This window comes from Haliotis rufescens, unplaced genomic scaffold (genome assembly GCF_023055435.1).
Source record: "Haliotis rufescens isolate VD_foot unplaced genomic scaffold, xgHalRufe1.0.p SCAF_35, whole genome shotgun sequence".
Lineage (NCBI taxonomy): Eukaryota > Metazoa > Mollusca > Gastropoda > Lepetellida > Haliotidae > Haliotis > Haliotis rufescens.
In genome coordinates, this window is record NW_025964057.1 from 5052690 (window position 1) to 5074527 (window position 21838).

General features: G+C 48.9%; 1 protein-coding gene across 5 annotated transcripts in view; it reads left to right on the forward strand.

Moving 5' to 3' along the window:
* LOC124127673 overlaps window positions 1-21838 on the forward strand; it is a 187825-nt gene that overhangs the window by 117563 nt on the left and 48424 nt on the right. For all 5 annotated transcript variants that reach the window (XM_048381021.1, XM_048381019.1, XM_048381020.1 and 2 more), the window contains 2 exons: window positions 9164-9355; window positions 16586-17015. In XM_048381021.1, coding sequence (XP_048236978.1) covers window positions 9164-9355; window positions 16586-17015 — 622 coding nt within the window. The remainder of the gene's footprint in view (window positions 1-9163; window positions 9356-16585; window positions 17016-21838) is intronic.

Consider the following 21838-nt stretch of genomic DNA (forward strand, 5'->3'; position numbering starts at 1 on the left):
TGTGTCTCTCATGTACTGCAGTGGATGTGTATTCACATGTTGATGTGTCTCACAGACTACTGCTGTAGTGGATGTGTATTCACATGTTGATGTGTCTCTCAGACTACTGCTGCAGTGGATGTGTATTCACATGTTGATGTGTCTCTCAGACTACTGCTGCAGTGGATGTGTATTCACATGTTGATGTGTCTCTCAGACTACTGCTGCAGTGGATGTGTATTCACATGTTCATGTGTCTCTCAGACTACTGCTGCAGTGGATGTGTATTCACATGTTGATGTGTCTCTCAGACTACTGCTGCAGTGGATGTGTATTCACATGTTGATGTGTCTCTCAGACTACTGCTGCAGTGGATGTGTATTCACATGTTGATGTGTCTCTCATGTACTGCAGTTGATGTGTATTCACATGTTGATGTGTCTCTCAGACTACTGCTGCAGTGGGTGTGTATTCACATGTTGATGTGTCTCTCAGACTACTGCTGCAGTGGATGTGTATTCACATGTTGATGTGTCTCTCAGGCTACTGCTGCAGTGGATGTGTATTCACATGTTCATGTGTCTATCAGACTACTGCTGCAGTGGATGTGTATTTACATGTTGATGTGTCTCTCAGACTACTGCTGCAGTGGATGTGTATTCACATGTTGATGTGTCTCTCAGACTACTGCTGCAGTGGATGTGTATTCACATGTTGATGTGTCTCTCAGACTACTGCTGCAGTGGATGTGTATTCACATGTTGATGTGTCTCTCAGACTACTGCTGCAGTGGATGTGTATTTACATGTTGATGTGTCTCTCAGACTACTGCTGCAGTGGATGTGTATTCACATGTTCATGTGTCTCTCAGACTACTGCTGCAGTGGATGTGTATTCACATGTTGATGTGTCTCTCAGACTACTGCTGCAGAGGATGTGTATTCACATGTTGATGTGTCTCACAGACTACTGCTGCAGTGGATGTGTATTCACATGTTGATGTGTCTCTCATGTACTGCAGTGGATGTGTATTTACATGTTGATGTGTCTCTCAGACTACTGCTGCAGTGGATGTGTATTCACCTGTTGATGTGTCTCTCAGACTACTGCTGCAGTGGATGTGTATTCACATGTTGATGTGTCTCTCAGACTACTGCTGCAGTGGATGTGTATTCACATGTTGATGTGTCTCTCAGACTACTGCTGCAGTGGATGTGTATTCACATGTTCATTTGTCTCTCAGACTACTGCTGCAGTGGATGTGTATTCACATGTTCATGTGTCTCTCAGACTACTGCTGCAGTGGATGTGTATTCACATGTTCATGTGTCTCTCAGACTACTGCTGCAGTGGATGTGTATTCACATGTTGATGTGTCTCTCATGTACTGCAGTGGATGTGTATTCACATGTTGATGTGTCTCTCAGACTACTGCTGCAGTGGGTGTGTATTCACATGTTGATGTGTCTCTCAGACTACTGCTGCAGTGGATGTGTATTCACATGTTGATGTGTCTCTCAGGCTACTGCTGCAGTGGATGTGTATTCACATGTTCATGTGTCTATCAGACTACTGCTGCAGTGGATGTGTATTTACATGTTGATGTGTCTCTCAGACTACTGCTGCAGTGGATGTGTATTCACATGTTGATGTGTCTCTCAGACTACTGCTGCAGTGGATGTGTATTCACATGTTGATGTGTCTCTCAGACTACTGCTGCAGTGGATGTGTATTCACATGTTGATGTGTCTCTCAGACTACTGCTGCAGTGGATGTGTATTTACATGTTGATGTGTCTCTCAGACTACTGCTGCAGTGGATGTGTATTCACATGTTGATGTGTCTCTCAGACTACTGCTGCAGTGGATGTGTATTCACATGTTGATGTGTCTCTCAGACTACTGCTGCAGTGGATGTGTATTCACATGTTGATGTGTCTCACAGACTACTGCTGCAGTGGATGTGTATTCACATGTTGATGTGTCTCTCATGTACTGCAGTGGATGTGTATTTACATGTTGATGTGTCTCTCAGACTACTGCTGCAGTGGGTGTGTATTCACCTGTTGATGTGTCTCTCAGACTACTGCTGCAGTGGATGTGTATTAACATGTTGATGTGTCTCTCAGACTACTGCTGCAGTGGATGTGTATTTACATATTGATGTGTCTCTCAGACTACTGCTGCAGTGGATGTGTATTCACATGTTGATGTGTCTCTCAGACTACTGCTGCAGTGGATGTGTATTCACATGTTGATGTGTCTCTCATGTACTGCAGTGGATGTGTATTCACATGTTGATGTGTCTCTCAGACTACTGCTGCAGTGGGTGTGTATTCACATGTTGATGTGTCTCTCAGACTACTGCTGCAGTGGGTGTGTATTCACATGTTGATGTGTCTCTCAGGCTACTGCTGCAGTGGATGTGTATTCACATGTTCATGTGTCTCTCAGACTACTGCTGCAGTGGATGTGTATTTACATGTTGATGTGTCTCTCAGACTACTGCTGCAGTGGATGTGTATTCACATGTTGATGTGTCTCTCAGACTACTGCTGCAGTGGATGTGTATTCACATGTTGATGTGTCTCTCAGACTACTGCTGCAGTGGATGTGTATTCACATGTTGATGTGTCTCTCAGACTACTGCTGCAGTGGATGTGTATTTACATGTTGATGTGTCTCTCAGACTACTGCTGCAGTGGATGTGTATTCACATGTTCATGTGTCTCTCAGACTACTGCTGCAGTGGATGTGTATTCACATGTTGATGTGTCTCTCAGACTACTGCTGCAGTGGATGTGTATTCACATGTTGATGTGTCTCTCAGACTACTGCTGCAGTGGATGTGTATTCACATGTTGATGTGTCTCTCATGTACTGCAGTGGATGTGTATTTACATGTTGATGTGTCTCTGAGACTACTGCTGCAGTGGATGTGTATTCACCTGTTGATGTGTCTCTCAGACTACTGCTGCAGTGGATGTGTATTAACATGTTGATGTGTCTCTCAGACTACTGCTGCAGTGGATGTGTATTTACATATTGATGTGTCTCTCAGACTACTGCTGCAGTGGGTGTGTATTTACATGTTGATGTGTCTCTCAGACTACTGTTGCAGTGGATGTGTATTCACATGTTGATGTGTCTCTCAGACTACTGCTGCAGTGGATGTGTATTCACATGTTGATGTGTCTCGCATGAACTGTAGTGGGTGTGTATTCACATGTTGATGTGTCTCTCAGACTACTGCTGCAGTGGATGCGTATTTACATATTGATGTGTCTCTCAGACTACTGCTGCAGTGGGTGTGTATTTACATGTTGATGTGTCTCTCAGACTACTGCTGCAGTGGATGTGTATTCACATGTTGATGTGTCTCTCAGACTACTGCTGCAGTGGATGTGTATTCACATGTTGATGTGTCTCTCAGACTGCTGCTGCAGTGGATGTGTATTCACATGTTGATGTGTCTCTCATGTACTGCAGTGGATGTGTATTTACATGTTGTGTCTCTCAGACTACTGCTGCAGTGGATGTGTATTCACATGTTGATGTGTCTCTCAGACTACTGCTGCAGTGGATCTATATTAATATGTTGATGTGTCTCTCAGACTACTGCTGCAGTGGATGTGTATTCACATGTTGATGTGTCTCTCAGACTGCTGCTGCAGTGGATGTGTATTCACATGTTGATGTGTCTCTCAGACTGCTGCTGCAGTGGATGTGTATTCACATATTGATGTGTCTCTCAGACTACTGCTGCAGTGGATGTGTATTTACATGTTGAAGTGTCTCTCAGACTACTGCTGCAGTGGATGTGTATTCACATGTTGATGTGTCTCTCAGACTGCTGCTGCAGTGGATGTGTATTCACATGTTGATGTGTCTCTCATGTACTGCAGTGGATGTGTATTTACATGTTGATGTGTCTCTCAGACTACTGCTGCAGTGGATGTGTATTTACATGTTGTGTCTCTCAGACTACTGCTGCAGTGGATGTGTATTCACATGTTGATGTGTCTCTCAGACTACTGCTGCAGTGGATCTATATTAATATGTTGATGTGTCTCTCAGACTACTGCTGCAGTGGATGTGTATTCACATGTTGATGTGTCTCTCAGACTGCTGCTGCAGTGGATGTGTATTCACATGTTGATGTGTCTCTCAGACTGCTGCTGCAGTGGATGTGTATTCACATATTGATGTGTCTCTCAGACTACTGCTGCAGTGGATGTGTATTTACATGTTGAAGTGTCTCTCAGACTACTGCTGCAGTGGATGTGTATTCACATGTTGATGTGTCTCTCAGACTGCTGCTGCAGTGGATGTGTATTCACATGTTGATGTGTCTCTCATGTACTGCAGTGGATGTGTATTTACATGTTGATGTGTCTCTCAGACTACTGCTGCAGTGGATGTGTATTCACATGTTGATGTGTCTCTCAGACTACTGCTGCAGTGGATGTGTATTTACATATTGATGTGTCTCTCAGACTACTGCTGCAGTGGATGTGTATATACATATTGATGTGTCTCTCAGACTACTGCTGCAGTGGATGTGTATTTACATGTTGATGTGTCTCTCAGACTACTGCTGCAGTGGATGTGTATTTACATGTTGATGTGTCTCTCAGACTACTGCTGCAGTGGATGTATATTCACATGTTGATGTGTCTCTCAGACTACTGCTGCAGTCGGTGTGTATTCACATGTTGATGTGTCTCTCAGACTACTGCTGCAGTGGATGTGTATTTACATGTTGATGTGTCTCTCATGTACTGCAGTGGATGTGTATTCACATGTTGATGTGTCTCTCAGACTACTGCTGCAGTGGATTTTGTTAACATGTTGATGTGTCTCTCAGACTACTGCTGCAGTGGGTGTGTATTTACATGTTGATGTGTCTCTCAGACTACTGCTGCAGTGGATGTGTATTTACATGTTGATGTGTCTCTCATGTACTGCAGTGGATGTGTATTCACATGTTGATGTGTCTCTCAGACTACTGCTGCAGTGGATTTTGTTAACATGTTGATGTGTCTCTCAGACTACTGCTGCAGTGGATTTTGTTAACATATTCATATGTCTCTCAGACTACTGCTGCAGTGGGTGTGTATTTACATATTGATGTGTCTCTCAGACTACTGCTGCAGTGGATGTGTATTTACATGTTGATGTGTCTCTCATGTACTGCAGTGGATGTGTATTCACATGTTGATGTGTCTCTCAGACTACTGCTGCAGTGGATTTTGTTAACATATTGATGTGTCTCTCAGACTACTGCTGCAGTGGATGTGTATTCACATGTTGATGTGTCTCTCATGTACTGCAGTGGATGTGTATTCACATGTTGATGTGTCTCTCAGACTGCTGCTGCAGTGGATGTGTATTCACATGTTGATGTGTCTCTCAGACTACTGCTGCAGTGAATGTGTATTTACATGTTGATGTGTCTCTCAGACTACTGCTGCAGTGGGTGTGTATTCACATGTTGATGTGTCTCTCATGTACTGCAGTGGATGTGTATTCACATGTTGATGTGTCTCTCAGACTACTGCTGCAGTGGATGTGTATTTACATGTTGATGTGTCTCTCAGACTACTGCTGCAGTGGATGTGTATTTACATGTTGATGTGTCTCTCATGTACTGCAGTGGATGTGTATTCACATGTTGATGTGTCTCTCAGACTACTGCTGCAGTGGATTTTGTTAACATGTTGATGTGTCTCTCAGACTTCTGCTGCAGTGGGTGTGTATTTACATGTTGATGTGTCTCTCAGACTACTGCTGCAGTGGATGTGTATTTACATGTTGATGTGTCTCTCATGTACTGCAGTGGATGTGTATTCACATGTTGATGTGTCTCTCAGACTACTGCTGCAGTGGATTTTGTTAACATGTTGATGTGTCTCTCAGACTACTGCTGCAGTGGATTTTGTTAACATATTCATGTGTCTCTCAGACTACTGCTGCAGTGGATGTGTATTCACATGTTGATGTGTCTCTCATGTACTGCAGTGGATGTGTATTCACATGTTGATGTGTCTCTCAGACTGCTGCTGCAGTGGATGTGTATTCACATGTTGATGTGTCTCTCAGACTACTGCTGCAGTGAATGTGTATTCACATGTTGATGTGTCTCTCAGACTACTGCTGCAGTGGGTGTGTATTCACATGTTGATGTGTCTCTCATGTACTGCAGTGGATGTGTATTCACATGTTGATGTGTCTCTCAGACTACTGCTGCAGTGGATGTGTATTCACATGTTGATGTGTCTCTCATGTACTGCAGTGGATGTGTATTCACATGTTGATGTGTCTCTCAGACTGCTGCTGCAGTGGATGTGTATTCACATGTTGAGGTGTCTCTCAGACTACTGCTGCAGTGGATGTGTATTCACATGTTGATGTGTCTCTCAGACTGCTGCTGCAGTGGATGTGTATTTACATGTTGAAGTGTCTCTCAGACTACTGCTGCAGTGGATGTGTATTCACATGTTGATGTGTCTCTCAGACTGCTGCTGCAGTGGATGTGTATTCACATGTTGATGTGTCTCTCATGTACTGCAGTGGATGTGTATTTACATGTTGATGTGTCTCTCAGACTACTGCTGCAGTGGATGTGTATTTACATGTTGTGTCTCTCAGACTACTGCTGCAGTGGATGTGTATTCACATGTTGATGTGTCTCTCAGACTACTGCTGCAGTGGATCTATATTAATATGTTGATGTGTCTCTCAGACTACTGCTGCAGTGGATGTGTATTCACATGTTGATGTGTCTCTCAGACTGCTGCTGCAGTGGATGTGTATTCACATGTTGATGTGTCTCTCAGACTGCTGCTGCAGTGGATGTGTATTCACATATTGATGTGTCTCTCAGACTACTGCTGCAGTGGATGTGTATTTACATGTTGAAGTGTCTCTCAGACTACTGCTGCAGTGGATGTGTATTCACATGTTGATGTGTCTCTCAGACTGCTGCTGCAGTGGATGTGTATTCACATGTTGATGTGTCTCTCATGTACTGCAGTGGATGTGTATTTACATGTTGATGTGTCTCTCAGACTACTGCTGCAGTGGATGTGTATTCACATGTTGATGTGTCTCTCAGACTACTGCTGCAGTGGATGTGTATTTACATATTGATGTGTCTCTCAGACTACTGCTGCAGTGGATGTGTATATACATATTGATGTGTCTCTCAGACTACTGCTGCAGTGGATGTGTATTTACATGTTGATGTGTCTCTCAGACTACTGCTGCAGTGGATGTGTATTTACATGTTGATGTGTCTCTCAGACTACTGCTGCAGTGGATGTATATTCACATGTTGATGTGTCTCTCAGACTACTGCTGCAGTCGGTGTGTATTCACATGTTGATGTGTCTCTCAGACTACTGCTGCAGTGGATGTGTATTTACATGTTGATGTGTCTCTCATGTACTGCAGTGGATGTGTATTCACATGTTGATGTGTCTCTCAGACTACTGCTGCAGTGGATTTTGTTAACATGTTGATGTGTCTCTCAGACTACTGCTGCAGTGGGTGTGTATTTACATGTTGATGTGTCTCTCAGACTACTGCTGCAGTGGATGTGTATTTACATGTTGATGTGTCTCTCATGTACTGCAGTGGATGTGTATTCACATGTTGATGTGTCTCTCAGACTACTGCTGCAGTGGATTTTGTTAACATGTTGATGTGTCTCTCAGACTACTGCTGCAGTGGATTTTGTTAACATATTCATATGTCTCTCAGACTACTGCTGCAGTGGGTGTGTATTTACATATTGATGTGTCTCTCAGACTACTGCTGCAGTGGATGTGTATTTACATGTTGATGTGTCTCTCATGTACTGCAGTGGATGTGTATTCACATGTTGATGTGTCTCTCAGACTACTGCTGCAGTGGATTTTGTTAACATATTGATGTGTCTCTCAGACTACTGCTGCAGTGGATGTGTATTCACATGTTGATGTGTCTCTCATGTACTGCAGTGGATGTGTATTCACATGTTGATGTGTCTCTCAGACTGCTGCTGCAGTGGATGTGTATTCACATGTTGATGTGTCTCTCAGACTACTGCTGCAGTGAATGTGTATTTACATGTTGATGTGTCTCTCAGACTACTGCTGCAGTGGGTGTGTATTCACATGTTGATGTGTCTCTCATGTACTGCAGTGGATGTGTATTCACATGTTGATGTGTCTCTCAGACTACTGCTGCAGTGGATGTGTATTTACATGTTGATGTGTCTCTCAGACTACTGCTGCAGTGGATGTGTATTTACATGTTGATGTGTCTCTCATGTACTGCAGTGGATGTGTATTCACATGTTGATGTGTCTCTCAGACTACTGCTGCAGTGGATTTTGTTAACATGTTGATGTGTCTCTCAGACTACTGCTGCAGTGGGTGTGTATTTACATGTTGATGTGTCTCTCAGACTACTGCTGCAGTGGATGTGTATTTACATGTTGATGTGTCTCTCATGTACTGCAGTGGATGTGTATTCACATGTTGATGTGTCTCTCAGACTACTGCTGCAGTGGATTTTGTTAACATGTTGATGTGTCTCTCAGACTACTGCTGCAGTGGATTTTGTTAACATATTCATGTGTCTCTCAGACTACTGCTGCAGTGGATGTGTATTCACATGTTGATGTGTCTCTCATGTACTGCAGTGGATGTGTATTCACATGTTGATGTGTCTCTCAGACTGCTGCTGCAGTGGATGTGTATTCACATGTTGATGTGTCTCTCAGACTACTGCTGCAGTGAATGTGTATTCACATGTTGATGTGTCTCTCAGACTACTGCTGCAGTGGGTGTGTATTCACATGTTGATGTGTCTCTCATGTACTGCAGTGGATGTGTATTCACATGTTGATGTGTCTCTCAGACTACTGCTGCAGTGGATGTGTATTCACATGTTGATGTGTCTCTCATGTACTGCAGTGGATGTGTATTCACATGTTGATGTGTCTCTCAGACTGCTGCTGCAGTGGATGTGTATTCACATGTTGAGGTGTCTCTCAGACTACTGCTGCAGTGGATGTGTATTCACATGTTGATGTGTCTCTCAGACTGCTGCTGCAGTGGATGTGTATTCACATGTTGATGTGACTCTCAGACTACTGCTGCAGTGGATGTGTATTAACATGTTGATGTGTCTCTCAGACTACTGCTGCAGTGACAGAGGCGGTGCCAGAAGACAACAACCAGCTTCCTACTGAAACCTCTCCCATCCCAGAGCCCCTGGAGACTGTTGCTAAGGGCGGGGAGGACAAGGATGTGCAAGTAGAAGTGACATCAATCCCTGCTGCTGGAAGTGGCCCTGTGCCCCCTCAAAATAGACAGGCCCCGTTACAGGTGGGTGGTCCAGTGCCCCCTCAACATAGACAGGCTCCTTTACAGGTGGGTGGTCCAGTGCCCCCTCAACATAGACAGGCTCCTTTACAGGTGGGCGGTCCAGTGCCCCCTCCACATAGACTGGCCCCGTTACAGGTGGGTGGTCCAGTGCCCCCTCAACATAGACTGGCCCCGTTACAGGTGGGTGGTCCAGTGCCCCCTCCACATAGACTGGCCCCGTTACAGGTGGGTGGTCCAGTGCCCCCTCAACATAGACAAGCCCCGTTACAGGTGGGTGGTCCAGTGCCCCCTCCACATAGACAAGCCCCGTTACAGGTGGGTGGTCCAGTGCCCCCTCCACATAGACTCGCCCCGTTACAGGTGGGTGGTCCAGTGCCCCCTCAACATAGACAAGCACCGTTACAGGTGGGTGGTCCAGTGCCCCCTCCACATAGACTGGCCCTGTTACAGGTGGGTGGTCCAGTGCCCCCTCAACATAGACAGGCCCCGTTACAGGTGGGTGGTCCAGTGCCCCCTCCACATAGACTGGCCCCGTTACAGGTGGGTGGTCCAGTGCCCCCTCAACATAGACAAGCCCCGTTACAGGTGGGTGGTCCAGTGCCCCCTCCACATAGACAGGCCCCGTTACAGGTGGGTGGTCCAGTGCCCCCTCAACATAGACAGGCCCCGTTACAGGTGGATGGTCCAGTGCCCCCTTCACATAGACAAGCCCTGTTACAGGTGGGTGGTCCAGTGCCCCCTCAACATAGACTGGCCCTGTTACAGGTGGGTGGTCCAGTGCCCCCTCCACATAGACTGGCCCCGTTACAGGTCGGTGGTCCAGTGCCCCCTCAACATAGACAAGCCCTGTTACAGGTGGGTGGTCCAGTGCCCCCTCAACATAGACAGGCCCCGTTACAGGTGGGTGGTCCAGTGCCCCCTTCACATAGACAAGCCCTGTTACAGGTGGGTGGTCCAGTGCCCCCTTCACATAGACAAGCCCCGTTACAGGTGGGTGGTCCAGTGCCCCCTTCACATAGACAAGCCCTGTTACAGGTGGATGGTCCAGTGCCCCATCAACATAGACATGCCAAATTACAGGTGTCCAATTACGTGGTGGGTGGTCCAGTGCCCCCTCAACATAGACAAGCCCTGTTACAGGTGGGTGGTCCAGTGCCCCCTCCACATAGACAGGCCCCGTTACAGGTGGGTGGTCCAGTGCCCCCTCCACATAGACTGGCCCCGTTACAGGTGGGTGGTCCAGTGCCCCATCAACATAGACATGCCAAATTACAGGTGTCCAATTACGTGGTGGGTGGTCCAGTGCCCCCTCAACATAGACAGGCCCCGTTACAGGTGGGTGGTCCAGTGCCCCCTCCCCATAGACTGGCCCCATTACAGGTGGATGGTCCAGTGCCCCCTCAACATAGACAAGCCCTGTTACAGGTGGGTGGTCCAGTGCCCCCTCCACATAGACTGGCCCCGTTACAGGTGGGTGGTCCAGTGCCCCCTCCACATAGACTGGCCCCGTTACAGGTGGCTGGTCCAGTGCCCCCTCCACATAGACAGGCTCCTTTACAGGTGGGTGGTCCAGTGCCCCCTCCACATAGACTGGCCCCGTTACAGGTGGGTGGTCCAGTGCCCCCTTCACATAGACAAGCCCTGTTACAGGTGGGTGGTCCAGTGCCCCCTCCACATAGACATGCCCCGTTACAGGTGGGTGGTCCAGTGCCCCCTCCACATAGACAGGCTCCTTTACAGGTGGGTGGTCCAGTGCCCCCTCCACATAGACTGGCCCCGTTACAGGTGGGTGGTCCAGTGCCCCCTCCACATAGACAGGCTCCTTTACAGGTGGGTGGTCCAGTGCCCCCTCCACATAGACTGGCCCCGTTACAGGTGGGTGGTCCAGTGCCCCCTCCACATAGACTGGCCCTGTTACAGGTGGCTGGTCCAGTGCCCCCTCAACATAGACAGGCCCCGTTACAGGTGGGTGGTCCAGTGCCCCCTACCCATAGACAGGCCCTGTTACAGGTGGGTGGTCCAGTGCCCCCTCCAGGTAGACTGGCCCCATTACAGATGGATGGTCCAGTGCCCCCTCAACATAGACAAGCCCTGTTACAGGTGGCTGGTCCAGTGCCCCCTCCACATAGACATGCCAAATTACAGGTGTCCAATTACGTGGTGGGTGGTCCAGTGCCCCCTCCACATAGACAGGCTCCTTTACAGGTGGATGGTCCAGTGCCCCCTCCACATAGACTGGCCCCGTTACAGGTGGGTGGTCCAGTGCCCCCTCCACATAGACTGGCCCTGTTACAGGTGGCTGGTCCAGTGCCCCCTCAACATAGACAGGCCCCGTTACAGGTGGGTGGTCCAGTGCCCCCTCCCCATAGACAGGCCCTGTTACAGGTGGGTGGTCCAGTGCCCCCTCCAGGTAGACTGGCCCCATTACAGATGGATGGTCCAGTGCCCCCTCAACATAGACAAGCCCTGTTACAGGTGGCTGGTCCAGTGCCCCCTCCACATAGACATGCCAAATTACAGGTGTCCAATTACGTGGTGGGTGGTCCAGTGCCCCCTCCACATAGACAGGCTCCTTTACAGGTGGATGGTCCAGTGCCCCCTCCACATAGACTGGCCCCGTTACAGGTGGGTGGTCCAGTGCCCCCTCCACATAGACTGGCCCTGTTACAGGTGGCTGGTCCAGTGCCCCCTCAACATAGACAGGCCCCGTTACAGGTGGGTGGTCCAGTGCCCCCTCCCCATAGACAGGCCCTGTTACAGGTGGGTGGTCCAGTGCCCCATCAACATAGACATGCCAAATTACAGATGGATGGTCCAGTGCCCCCTCAACATAGACAAGCCCTGTTACAGGTGGCTGGTCCAGTGCCCCCTCCACATAGACATGCCAAATTACAGGTGTCCAATTACGTGGTGGGTGGTCCAGTGCCCCCTCCACATAGACCGGCCCTGTTACAGGTGGATGGTCCAGTGCCCCCTCCTCATAGACCGGCCCTGTTACAGGTGGGTGGTCCAGTGCCCCCTCAACATTGACATGCACCTTTACAGGTGGGTGGTCCAGTGCTCCCTCCACATAAACAGGCCCCATTACCGGTGGGTGGTCCAGTGCCCCCTCCCCATAGACAAGCACCGTTTCAGGTGAATGGTCCAGTGACCCCTCAACACAGACCGGCCCCGTTACAGGTGGGTGGTCCAGTGCCCCCTCCCCATAGACAGGCCCTGTTACAGGTGGGTGGTCCAGTGCCCCCTCCAGGTAGACTGGCCCCATTACAGATGGATGGTCCAGTGCCCCCTCAACATAGACAAGCCCTGTTACAGGTGGCTGGTCCAGTGCCCCCTCCACATAGACATGCCAAATTACAGGTGTCCAATTACGTGGTGGGTGGTCCAGTGCCCCCTCCACATAGACAGGCTCCTTTACAGGTGGATGGTCCAGTGCCCCCTCCACATAGACTGGCCCCGTTACAGGTGGGTGGTCCAGTGCCCCCTCCACATAGACTGGCCCTGTTACAGGTGGCTGGTCCAGTGCCCCCTCAACATAGACAGGCCCCGTTACAGGTGGGTGGTCCAGTGCCCCCTCCCCATAGACAGGCCCTGTTACAGGTGGGTGGTCCAGTGCCCCATCAACATAGACATGCCAAATTACAGATGGATGGTCCAGTGCCCCCTCAACATAGACAAGCCCTGTTACAGGTGGCTGGTCCAGTGCCCCCTCCACATAGACATGCCAAATTACAGGTGTCCAATTACGTGGTGGGTGGTCCAGTGCCCCCTCCACATAGACCGGCCCTGTTACAGGTGGATGGTCCAGTGCCCCCTCCTCATAGACCGGCCCTGTTACAGGTGGGTGGTCCAGTGCCCCCTCAACATTGACATGCACCTTTACAGGTGGGTGGTCCAGTGCTCCCTCCACATAAACAGGCCCCATTACCGGTGGGTGGTCCAGTGCCCCCTCCCCATAGACAAGCACCGTTTCAGGTGAATGGTCCAGTGACCCCTCAACACAGACCGGCCCTGTTACAGGTGGGTGGTCCAGTGCCCCCTCCACATAGACTGGCCCTGTTACAGGTGGGTGGTCCAGTGCCCCCTCCCCATAGACAGGCCCCGTTACAGGTGGGTGGTCCAGTGCCCCCTCCACATAGACTGGCCCTGTTACAGGTGGGTGGTCCAGTGCCCCCTCAACATAGACAGGCCCCGTTACAGGTGGGTGGTCCAGTGCCCCCTCCACATAGACTGGCCCCGTTACAGGTGGGTGGTCCAGTGCCCCCTCAACATAGACAAGCCCCGTTACAGGTGGGTGGTCCAGTGCCCCCTCCACATAGACTGGCCCCGTTACAGGTGGGTGGTCCAGTGCCCCCTCAACATAGACAGGCCCCGTTACAGGTGGATGGTCCAGTGCCCCCTTCACATAGACAAGCCCTGTTACAGGTGGGTGGTCCAGTGCCCCCTCAACATAGACTGGCCCTGTTACAGGTGGGTGGTCCAGTGCCCCCTCAACATAGACAAGCCCCGTTACAGGTGGGTGGTCCAGTGCCCCCTCCACATAGACTGGCCCCGTTACAGGTCGGTGGTCCAGTGCCCCCTCAACATAGACAAGCCCTGTTACAGGTGGGTGGTCCAGTGCCCCCTCAACATAGACAGGCCCCGTTACAGGTGGGTGGTCCAGTGCCCCCTTCACATAGACAAGCCCCGTTACAGGTGGGTGGTCCAGTGCCCCCTTCACATAGACAAGCCCTGTTACAGGTGGATGGTCCAGTGCCCCATCAACATAGACATGCCAAATTACAGGTGTCCAATTACGTGGTGGGTGGTCCAGTGCCCCCTCAACATAGACAAGCCCTGTTACAGGTGGGTGGTCCAGTGCCCCCTCCACATAGACAGGCCCCGTTACAGGTGGGTGGTCCAGTGCCCCCTCCACATAGACTGGCCCCGTTACAGGTGGGTGGTCCAGTGCCCCATCAACATAGACATGCCAAATTACAGGTGTCCAATTACGTGGTGGGTGGTCCAGTGCCCCCTCAACATAGACAGGCCCCGTTACAGGTGGGTGGTCCAGTGCCCCCTCCCCATAGACTGGCCCCATTACAGGTGGATGGTCCAGTGCCCCCTCAACATAGACAAGCCCTGTTACAGGTGGGTGGTCCAGTGCCCCCTCCACATAGACTGGCCCCGTTACAGGTGGGTGGTCCAGTGCCCCCTCCACATAGACTGGCCCCGTTACAGGTGGCTGGTCCAGTGCCCCCTCCACATAGACAGGCTCCTTTACAGGTGGGTGGTCCAGTGCCCCCTCCACATAGACTGGCCCCGTTACAGGTGGGTGGTCCAGTGCCCCCTTCACATAGACAAGCCCTGTTACAGGTGGGTGGTCCAGTGCCCCCTCCACATAGACATGCCCCGTTACAGGTGGGTGGTCCAGTGCCCCCTCCACATAGACAGGCCCCGTTACAGGTGGGTGGTCCAGTGCCCCCTCCACATAGACATGCCAAATTACAGGTGTCCAATTACGTGGTGGGTGGTCCAGTGCCCCCTCCACATAGACAGGCTCCTTTACAGGTGGATGGTCCAGTGCCCCCTCCACATAGACTGGCCCCGTTACAGGTGGGTGGTCCAGTGCCCCCTCCACATAGACTGGCCCTGTTACAGGTGGCTGGTCCAGTGCCCCCTCAACATAGACAGGCCCCGTTACAGGTGGGTGGTCCAGTGCCCCCTCCCCATAGACAGGCCCTGTTACAGGTGGGTGGTCCAGTGCCCCCTCCAGGTAGACTGGCCCCATTACAGATGGATGGTCCAGTGCCCCCTCAACATAGACAAGCCCTGTTACAGGTGGCTGGTCCAGTGCCCCCTCCACATAGACATGCCAAATTACAGGTGTCCAATTACGTGGTGGGTGGTCCAGTGCCCCCTCCACATAGACAGGCTCCTTTACAGGTGGATGGTCCAGTGCCCCCTCCACATAGACTGGCCCCGTTACAGGTGGGTGGTCCAGTGCCCCCTCCACATAGACTGGCCCTGTTACAGGTGGCTGGTCCAGTGCCCCCTCAACATAGACAGGCCCCGTTACAGGTGGGTGGTCCAGTGCCCCCTCCCCATAGACAGGCCCTGTTACAGGTGGGTGGTCCAGTGCCCCCTCCAGGTAGACTGGCCCCATTACAGATGGATGGTCCAGTGCCCCCTCAACATAGACAAGCCCTGTTACAGGTGGCTGGTCCAGTGCCCCCTCCACATAGACATGCCAAATTACAGGTGTCCAATTACGTGGTGGGTGGTCCAGTGCCCCCTCCACATAGACCGGCCCTGTTACAGGTGGATGGTCCAGTGCCCCCTCCTCATAGACCGGCCCTGTTACAGGTGGGTGGTCCAGTGCCCCCTCAACATTGACATGCACCTTTACAGGTGGGTGGTCCAGTGCTCCCTCCACATAAACAGGCCCCATTACCGGTGGGTGGTCCAGTGCCCCCTCCCCATAGACAAGCACCGTTTCAGGTGAATGGTCCAGTGACCCCTCAACACAGACCGGCCTTGTTACAGGTGGGTGGTCCAGTGCCCCCTCCACATAGACTGGCCCTGTTACAGGTGGGTGGTCCAGTGCCCCCTCCCCATAGACAGGCCCCGTTACAGGTGGGTGGTCCAGTGCCCCCTCAACATAGACAGGCCCCGTTACAGGTGGATGGTCCAGTGCCCCCTCCACATAGACTGGCCCTGTTACAGGTGGGTGGTCCAGTGCCCCCTCCACATAGACAGGCCCCGTTACAGGTGGGTGGTCCAGTGCCCCCTCAACATAGACAAGCACCGTTTCAGGTGGATGGTCCAGTGCCCCCTCCACATAGACTGGCCCTGTTACAGGTTGGTGGTCCAGTGCCCCCTTCACATAGACCGGCCCTGTTACAGGTGGGTGGTCCAGTGCCCCCTCCACAAAGACTGGCCCTGTTACAGGTGGGTGGTCCAGTGCCCCCTCAATATAGACAAGCACCGTTTCAGGTGGATGGTCCAGTGCCCCCTTCACATAGACAGGCCCCGTTACAGGTGGGTGGTCCAGTGCCCCCTCAACATGGACTCGCCCCGTTACGGGTGGGTGGTCCAGTGCCCGCCCCACATGGACTCGCCCTATTACAGGTGGGTGGTCCAGTGCCCCCTCAACATGGACTCGCCCTATTACAGGTGAAATGTTTATTGTATTAGAAATGGCAACCAGTAAGAGTGCAGTTCATATAACCAGAGGTTTGCTTGTGGCAGGTTTTAAGCAAGTCCAACACATGGAGTTACATCCCTTTAGAGGAGGCCAACCATGGGGCTGAAGTCAAACAGGACCTTCGACTGAGAACTGCAGCTGCCCACTATAGAGTCACCTCAGAGCACTTTACAGGAGCGACCTTCACCCCAGAGGCTGACCCTGACCTTACTTCCAACAGGATGACAACCAAGGTCGAGAGGTCGGCTGGCAGGATGCCAAGGCAGAGTGGGGCAATGACTGGCCAGGTTGTGCATACGACTCGACGTCACACTGAATTATTTAAGAGAGCTCCACCAATGAGGACTCCTCCCTCCATTCCAACACCCTTCAACCCCTATGGTGGCCGATCCCCGCGGGGACAACAACTGTTCAACAAGGAGCTGGAGAATCATGCTCGCAAAGCCAGAAGTCCCCGGCACTACATGGAGCATGGTGAGACTGAAGCTTAGTGAATACAGTGTCATACTTAACTCTGTGTTGTGAATACAGACCTTCACTTAACTCTGTGTAGTGAATACAGACCTATACTTAACTCTGTGTTGTGAATACAGACCTCCACTTAACTCTTTGTAGTGAATACAGACCTATGCTTAACTCTGTGTTGTGAATACAGACCTCCACTTAACACTTTGTAGTGAATACAGACCTATGCTTTACTCTGTGTTGCAAATACAGACCTCCACTTAACTGTTTGTAGTGAATACAGACCTATACTTAACTCTGTGTTGTGAATACAGACCTCCACTTAACTCTTTGTTGGGAATACAGGTTTATGCTTAACTCTGTGTCATGAATACAGACCACCACTTAACTCTGTGTCATGAATAGAGACCTTCACTTAACTTTGTGTCGTGAATACAGAACTATACGTAACTCTGTGTCATGAATACAGACCTATGCTTAACTCTATGTTGTGAATACAGACCTCCACTTAACTCTTTGTAGTGAATACAGACCTATGCTTTACTCTGTGTTGCAAATACAGACCTCCACTTAACTGTTTGTAGTGAATACAGACCTATACTTAACTCTGTGTTGTGAATACAGACCTCCACTTAACTCTTTGTTGGGAATACAGGTTTATGCTTAACTCTGTGTCATGAATACAGACCACCACTTAACTCTGTGTCATGAATAGAGACCTTCACTTAACTTTGTGTCGTGAATACAGAACTATACGTAACTCTGTGTCATGAATACAGACCTATGCTTAACTCTATGTTGTGAATACAGACCTCCACTTAACTCTTTGTAGTGAATACAGACCTCCACTTAACTCTGTTATGAATACAGACCAATACTTAACTCTTTGTAGTGAATACAGACCTAAACTTAACTCTTTGAAGTGAATACAGACCTATACTTAACTCTTTGTAGTGAATACAGACTTATACGTAACTCTGTGTCATGAATACAGACCTATGCTTAACTTTGTGTCGTGAATAAAGACCTTCACTTAACTCTTTGTAGTGAATACAGACCTATACTTAACTCTTTGTTATGAATACAGTGTTATACTTAACTCTGTCTTGTGAATACAGACCTTTACTTAACTCTTTGTAGTGAACACAGACCTCCACTTAACTCTGTGTTGTGAATACAGACCTTCACTTAACTCTGTGTCGTAAACACAGACCTATGCTTAACTCTTTGTAGTGAATACAGACCTATACTTAACTCTTTGTAGTGAATACAGACCTATACTTGACTCTGTGTAGTGAATACAGACCTATACTTGACTGTGTAGTCAGTACAGACCTATACTTAACTCTGTGTAGTGAATACATACCTATACTTGACTCTGTGTAGTGAATACAGACCTATACTTAACTCTGTGTAGTGAATACAGACCTATACTTGACTCTGTGTAGTGAATACAGACCTATACTTGACTCTGTGTAGTGAATACAGACCTATACTTGACTGTGTAGTCAGTACAGACCTATACTTGACTCTGTGTAGTGAATACAGACCTATACTTGACTCTGTGTAGTGAATACAGACCTATACTTGACTGTGTAGTCAGTACAGACCTATACTTGACTCTGGGTAGTCAGTACAGACCTATACTTGACTGTGTAGTGAATACAGACCTATACTTGACTCTGGGTAGTCAGTACAGACCTATACTTGACTGTGTAGTCAGTACAGACCTATACTTGACTCTGTGTAGTGAATACAGACCTATACTTGACTCTGTGTAGTGAATACAGACCTATACTTGACTCTGTGTAGTGAATACAGACCTATACTTGACTCTGGGTAGTCAGTACAGACCTATACTTGACTCTGGGTAGTCAGTACAGACCTATACTTGACTGTGTAGTCAGTACAGACCTATACTTGACTCTGTGTAGTGAATACAGACCTATACTTGACTCTGTGTAGTGAATACAGACCTATACTTGACTCTGTGTAGTGAATACAGACCTATACTTGACTCTGGGTAGTCAGTACAGACCTATACTTGACTCTGGGTAGTCAGTACAGACCTATACTTGACTCTGGGTAGTGAGTACAGACCTATACTTGACTGTGTAGTCAGTACAGACCTATACTTGACTCTGTGTAGTCAGTACAGACCTATACTTGACTCTGGGTAGTCAGTACAGACCTATACTTGACTGTGTAGTGAATACAGACCTATACTTGACTCTGTGTAGTCAGTACAGACCTATACTTGACTGTGTAGTCAGTACAGACCTATACTTGACTCTGTGTAGTGAATACAGACCTATACTTGACTCTGTGTAGTGAATACAGACCTATACTTGACTCTGTGTAGTCAGTACAGACCTATACTTGACTCTGTGTAGTGAATACAGACCTATACTTGACTCTGTGTAGTGAATACAGACCTATACTTGACTCTGTGTAGTGAATACAGACCGATACTTGACTGTGTAGTCAGTACAGACCTATACTTGACTCTGGGTAGTCAGTACAGACCTATACTTGACTGTGTAGTCAGTACAGACCTATACTTGACTCTGGGTAGTCAGTACAGACCTATACTTGACTGTGTAGTCAGTACACACCTATACTTGACTCTGTGTAGTGAATACAGACCTATACTTGACTCTGTGTAGTGAATACAGACCTATACTTGACTCTGTGTAGTGAATACAGACCTATACTTGACTGTGTAGTCAGTACAGACCTATACTTGACTCTGTGTAGTGAATACAGACCTATACTTGACTCTGTGTAGTGAATACAGACCTATACTTGACTCTGTGTAGTGAATACAGACCTATACTTGACTCTGTGTAGTGAATACAGACCTATACTTGACTCTGGGTAGTCAGTACAGACCTATACTTGACTGTGTAGTCAGTACAGACCTATACTTGACTCTGGGTAGTCAGTACAGACCTATACTTGACTGTGTAGTCAGTACACACCTATACTTGACTCTGTGTAGTGAATACAGACCTATACTTGACTCTGTGTAGTGAATACAGACCTATACTTGACTCTGTGTAGTGAATACAGACCTATACTTGACTGTGTAGTCAGTACAGACCTATACTTGACTCTGGGTAGTCAGTACAGACCTATACTTGACTCTGTGTAGTGAATACAGACCTATACTTGACTCTGTGTAGTGAATACAGACCTATACTTGACTCTGTGTAGTGAATACAGACCTATACTTGAATCTGGGTAGTGAATACAGACCTATACTTGACTCTGTGTAGTGAATACAGACCTATACTTGACTCTGTGTAGTGAATACAGACCTATACTTGACTCTGTGTAGTCAGTACAGACCTATACTTGACTCTGTGTAGTGAATACAGACCTATACTTGACTCTGGGTAGTCAGTACAGACCTATACTTGACTCTGTGTAGTCAGTACAGACCTATACTTGACTGTGTAGTCAGTACATACCTATACTTGACTCTGTGTAGTGAATACAGACCTATACTTGACTCTGTGTAGTGAATACAGACCTATACTTGACTGTGTAGTCAGTCAGTACAGACCTCTACTTAACTCTGTGCAGTGAATGTTGCTGTAACAATTAATGTATATTCCAAAACTTCTGACTGTTTGCAGTTTGAAGCTTGTGTTCTTTGATATTCTTGCTGTCCTAAACTAATGGAAACCTAAAAAGGATCACTTCAAAAAATGGCAAACTATTTTAACAAATGAATATCACCATATTTACTGCGTCGTACACACACAAAACATCCTGCCAAACACACAACTCAACATTTACTGCCTGTTCCTTTATTTCTTATCTTGGTGTATTCTTTGCATTGGTGGTCTCCCCTTAAATGGGTGGTCTCCCCTTGTATAGGTGGTCTCTGCTTGTATGGGTCGTCTCCCCTTGTATAGGTGGTCTCCACTTGTATAGGTTGTCTCCCCTTGTATGGGTGGTCTCCGCTTGTATGGGTGGTCTCCGCTTGTATGGGTGGTCTCCCCTTGTATAGGTGGTCTCGGCTTGTGTAGGTGGTCTCCCCTTGTATAGGTGGTCTCCCCTTATATAGGTGGTCTCCCCTTGTATGGGTCGTCTCCCCTTGTATAGGTGGTCTCCCCTTGTATAGGTGGTCTCCACTTGTATAGGTTGTCTCCCCTTGTATAGGTGGTCTCCGCTTGTATGGGTGGTCTTCCCTTGTATGGGTGGTCTCCCCTTGTATGGGTGGTCTCCGCTTGAATGGGTGGTCTCCCCTTGTATAGGTGGTCTCCCCTTGTATGGGTGGTCTCCCCTTGTATAGGTGGTCTCCTCTTGTATGGGTGGTCTCCCCTTGTATGGGTCGTCTTCCCTTGTATAGGTGGTCTCCCCTTGTATGGGTGGTCTCCCCTTGTATGGGTGGTCTCCCCTTGTGTAGGTGGTCTCCCCTTGTGTGGGTCGTCTAGCCTTGTATAGGTGGTATCCCCTTGTATAGGTCGTCTCCCCTTGTATGGGTGGTCTCCGGTTGTATGGGTCGTCTCCGCTTGTATGGGTGGTCTCCCCTTGTATAGGTGGTCTACGCTTGTATGGGTGGTCTCCCCTTGTATAGGTGGTCTCCCCTTGTATGGGTTGTCTCCCCTTGTATAGGTGGTCTCGGCTTGTATGAGTGGTCTCCCCTTGTATAGGTGGTCTCCCCTTGTATCGGTCGTCTTCCCTTGTATGGGTCGTCTCCCCTTGTATAGGTAGTCTCCGCTTGTATGGGTGTTCTCCCCTTGAATTGGTGGTCTCCCCTTATATGGGTCGTCTCCCCTTGTATGGGTTGTCTTCCCTTGTATAGGTCGTCTCCCCTTGTA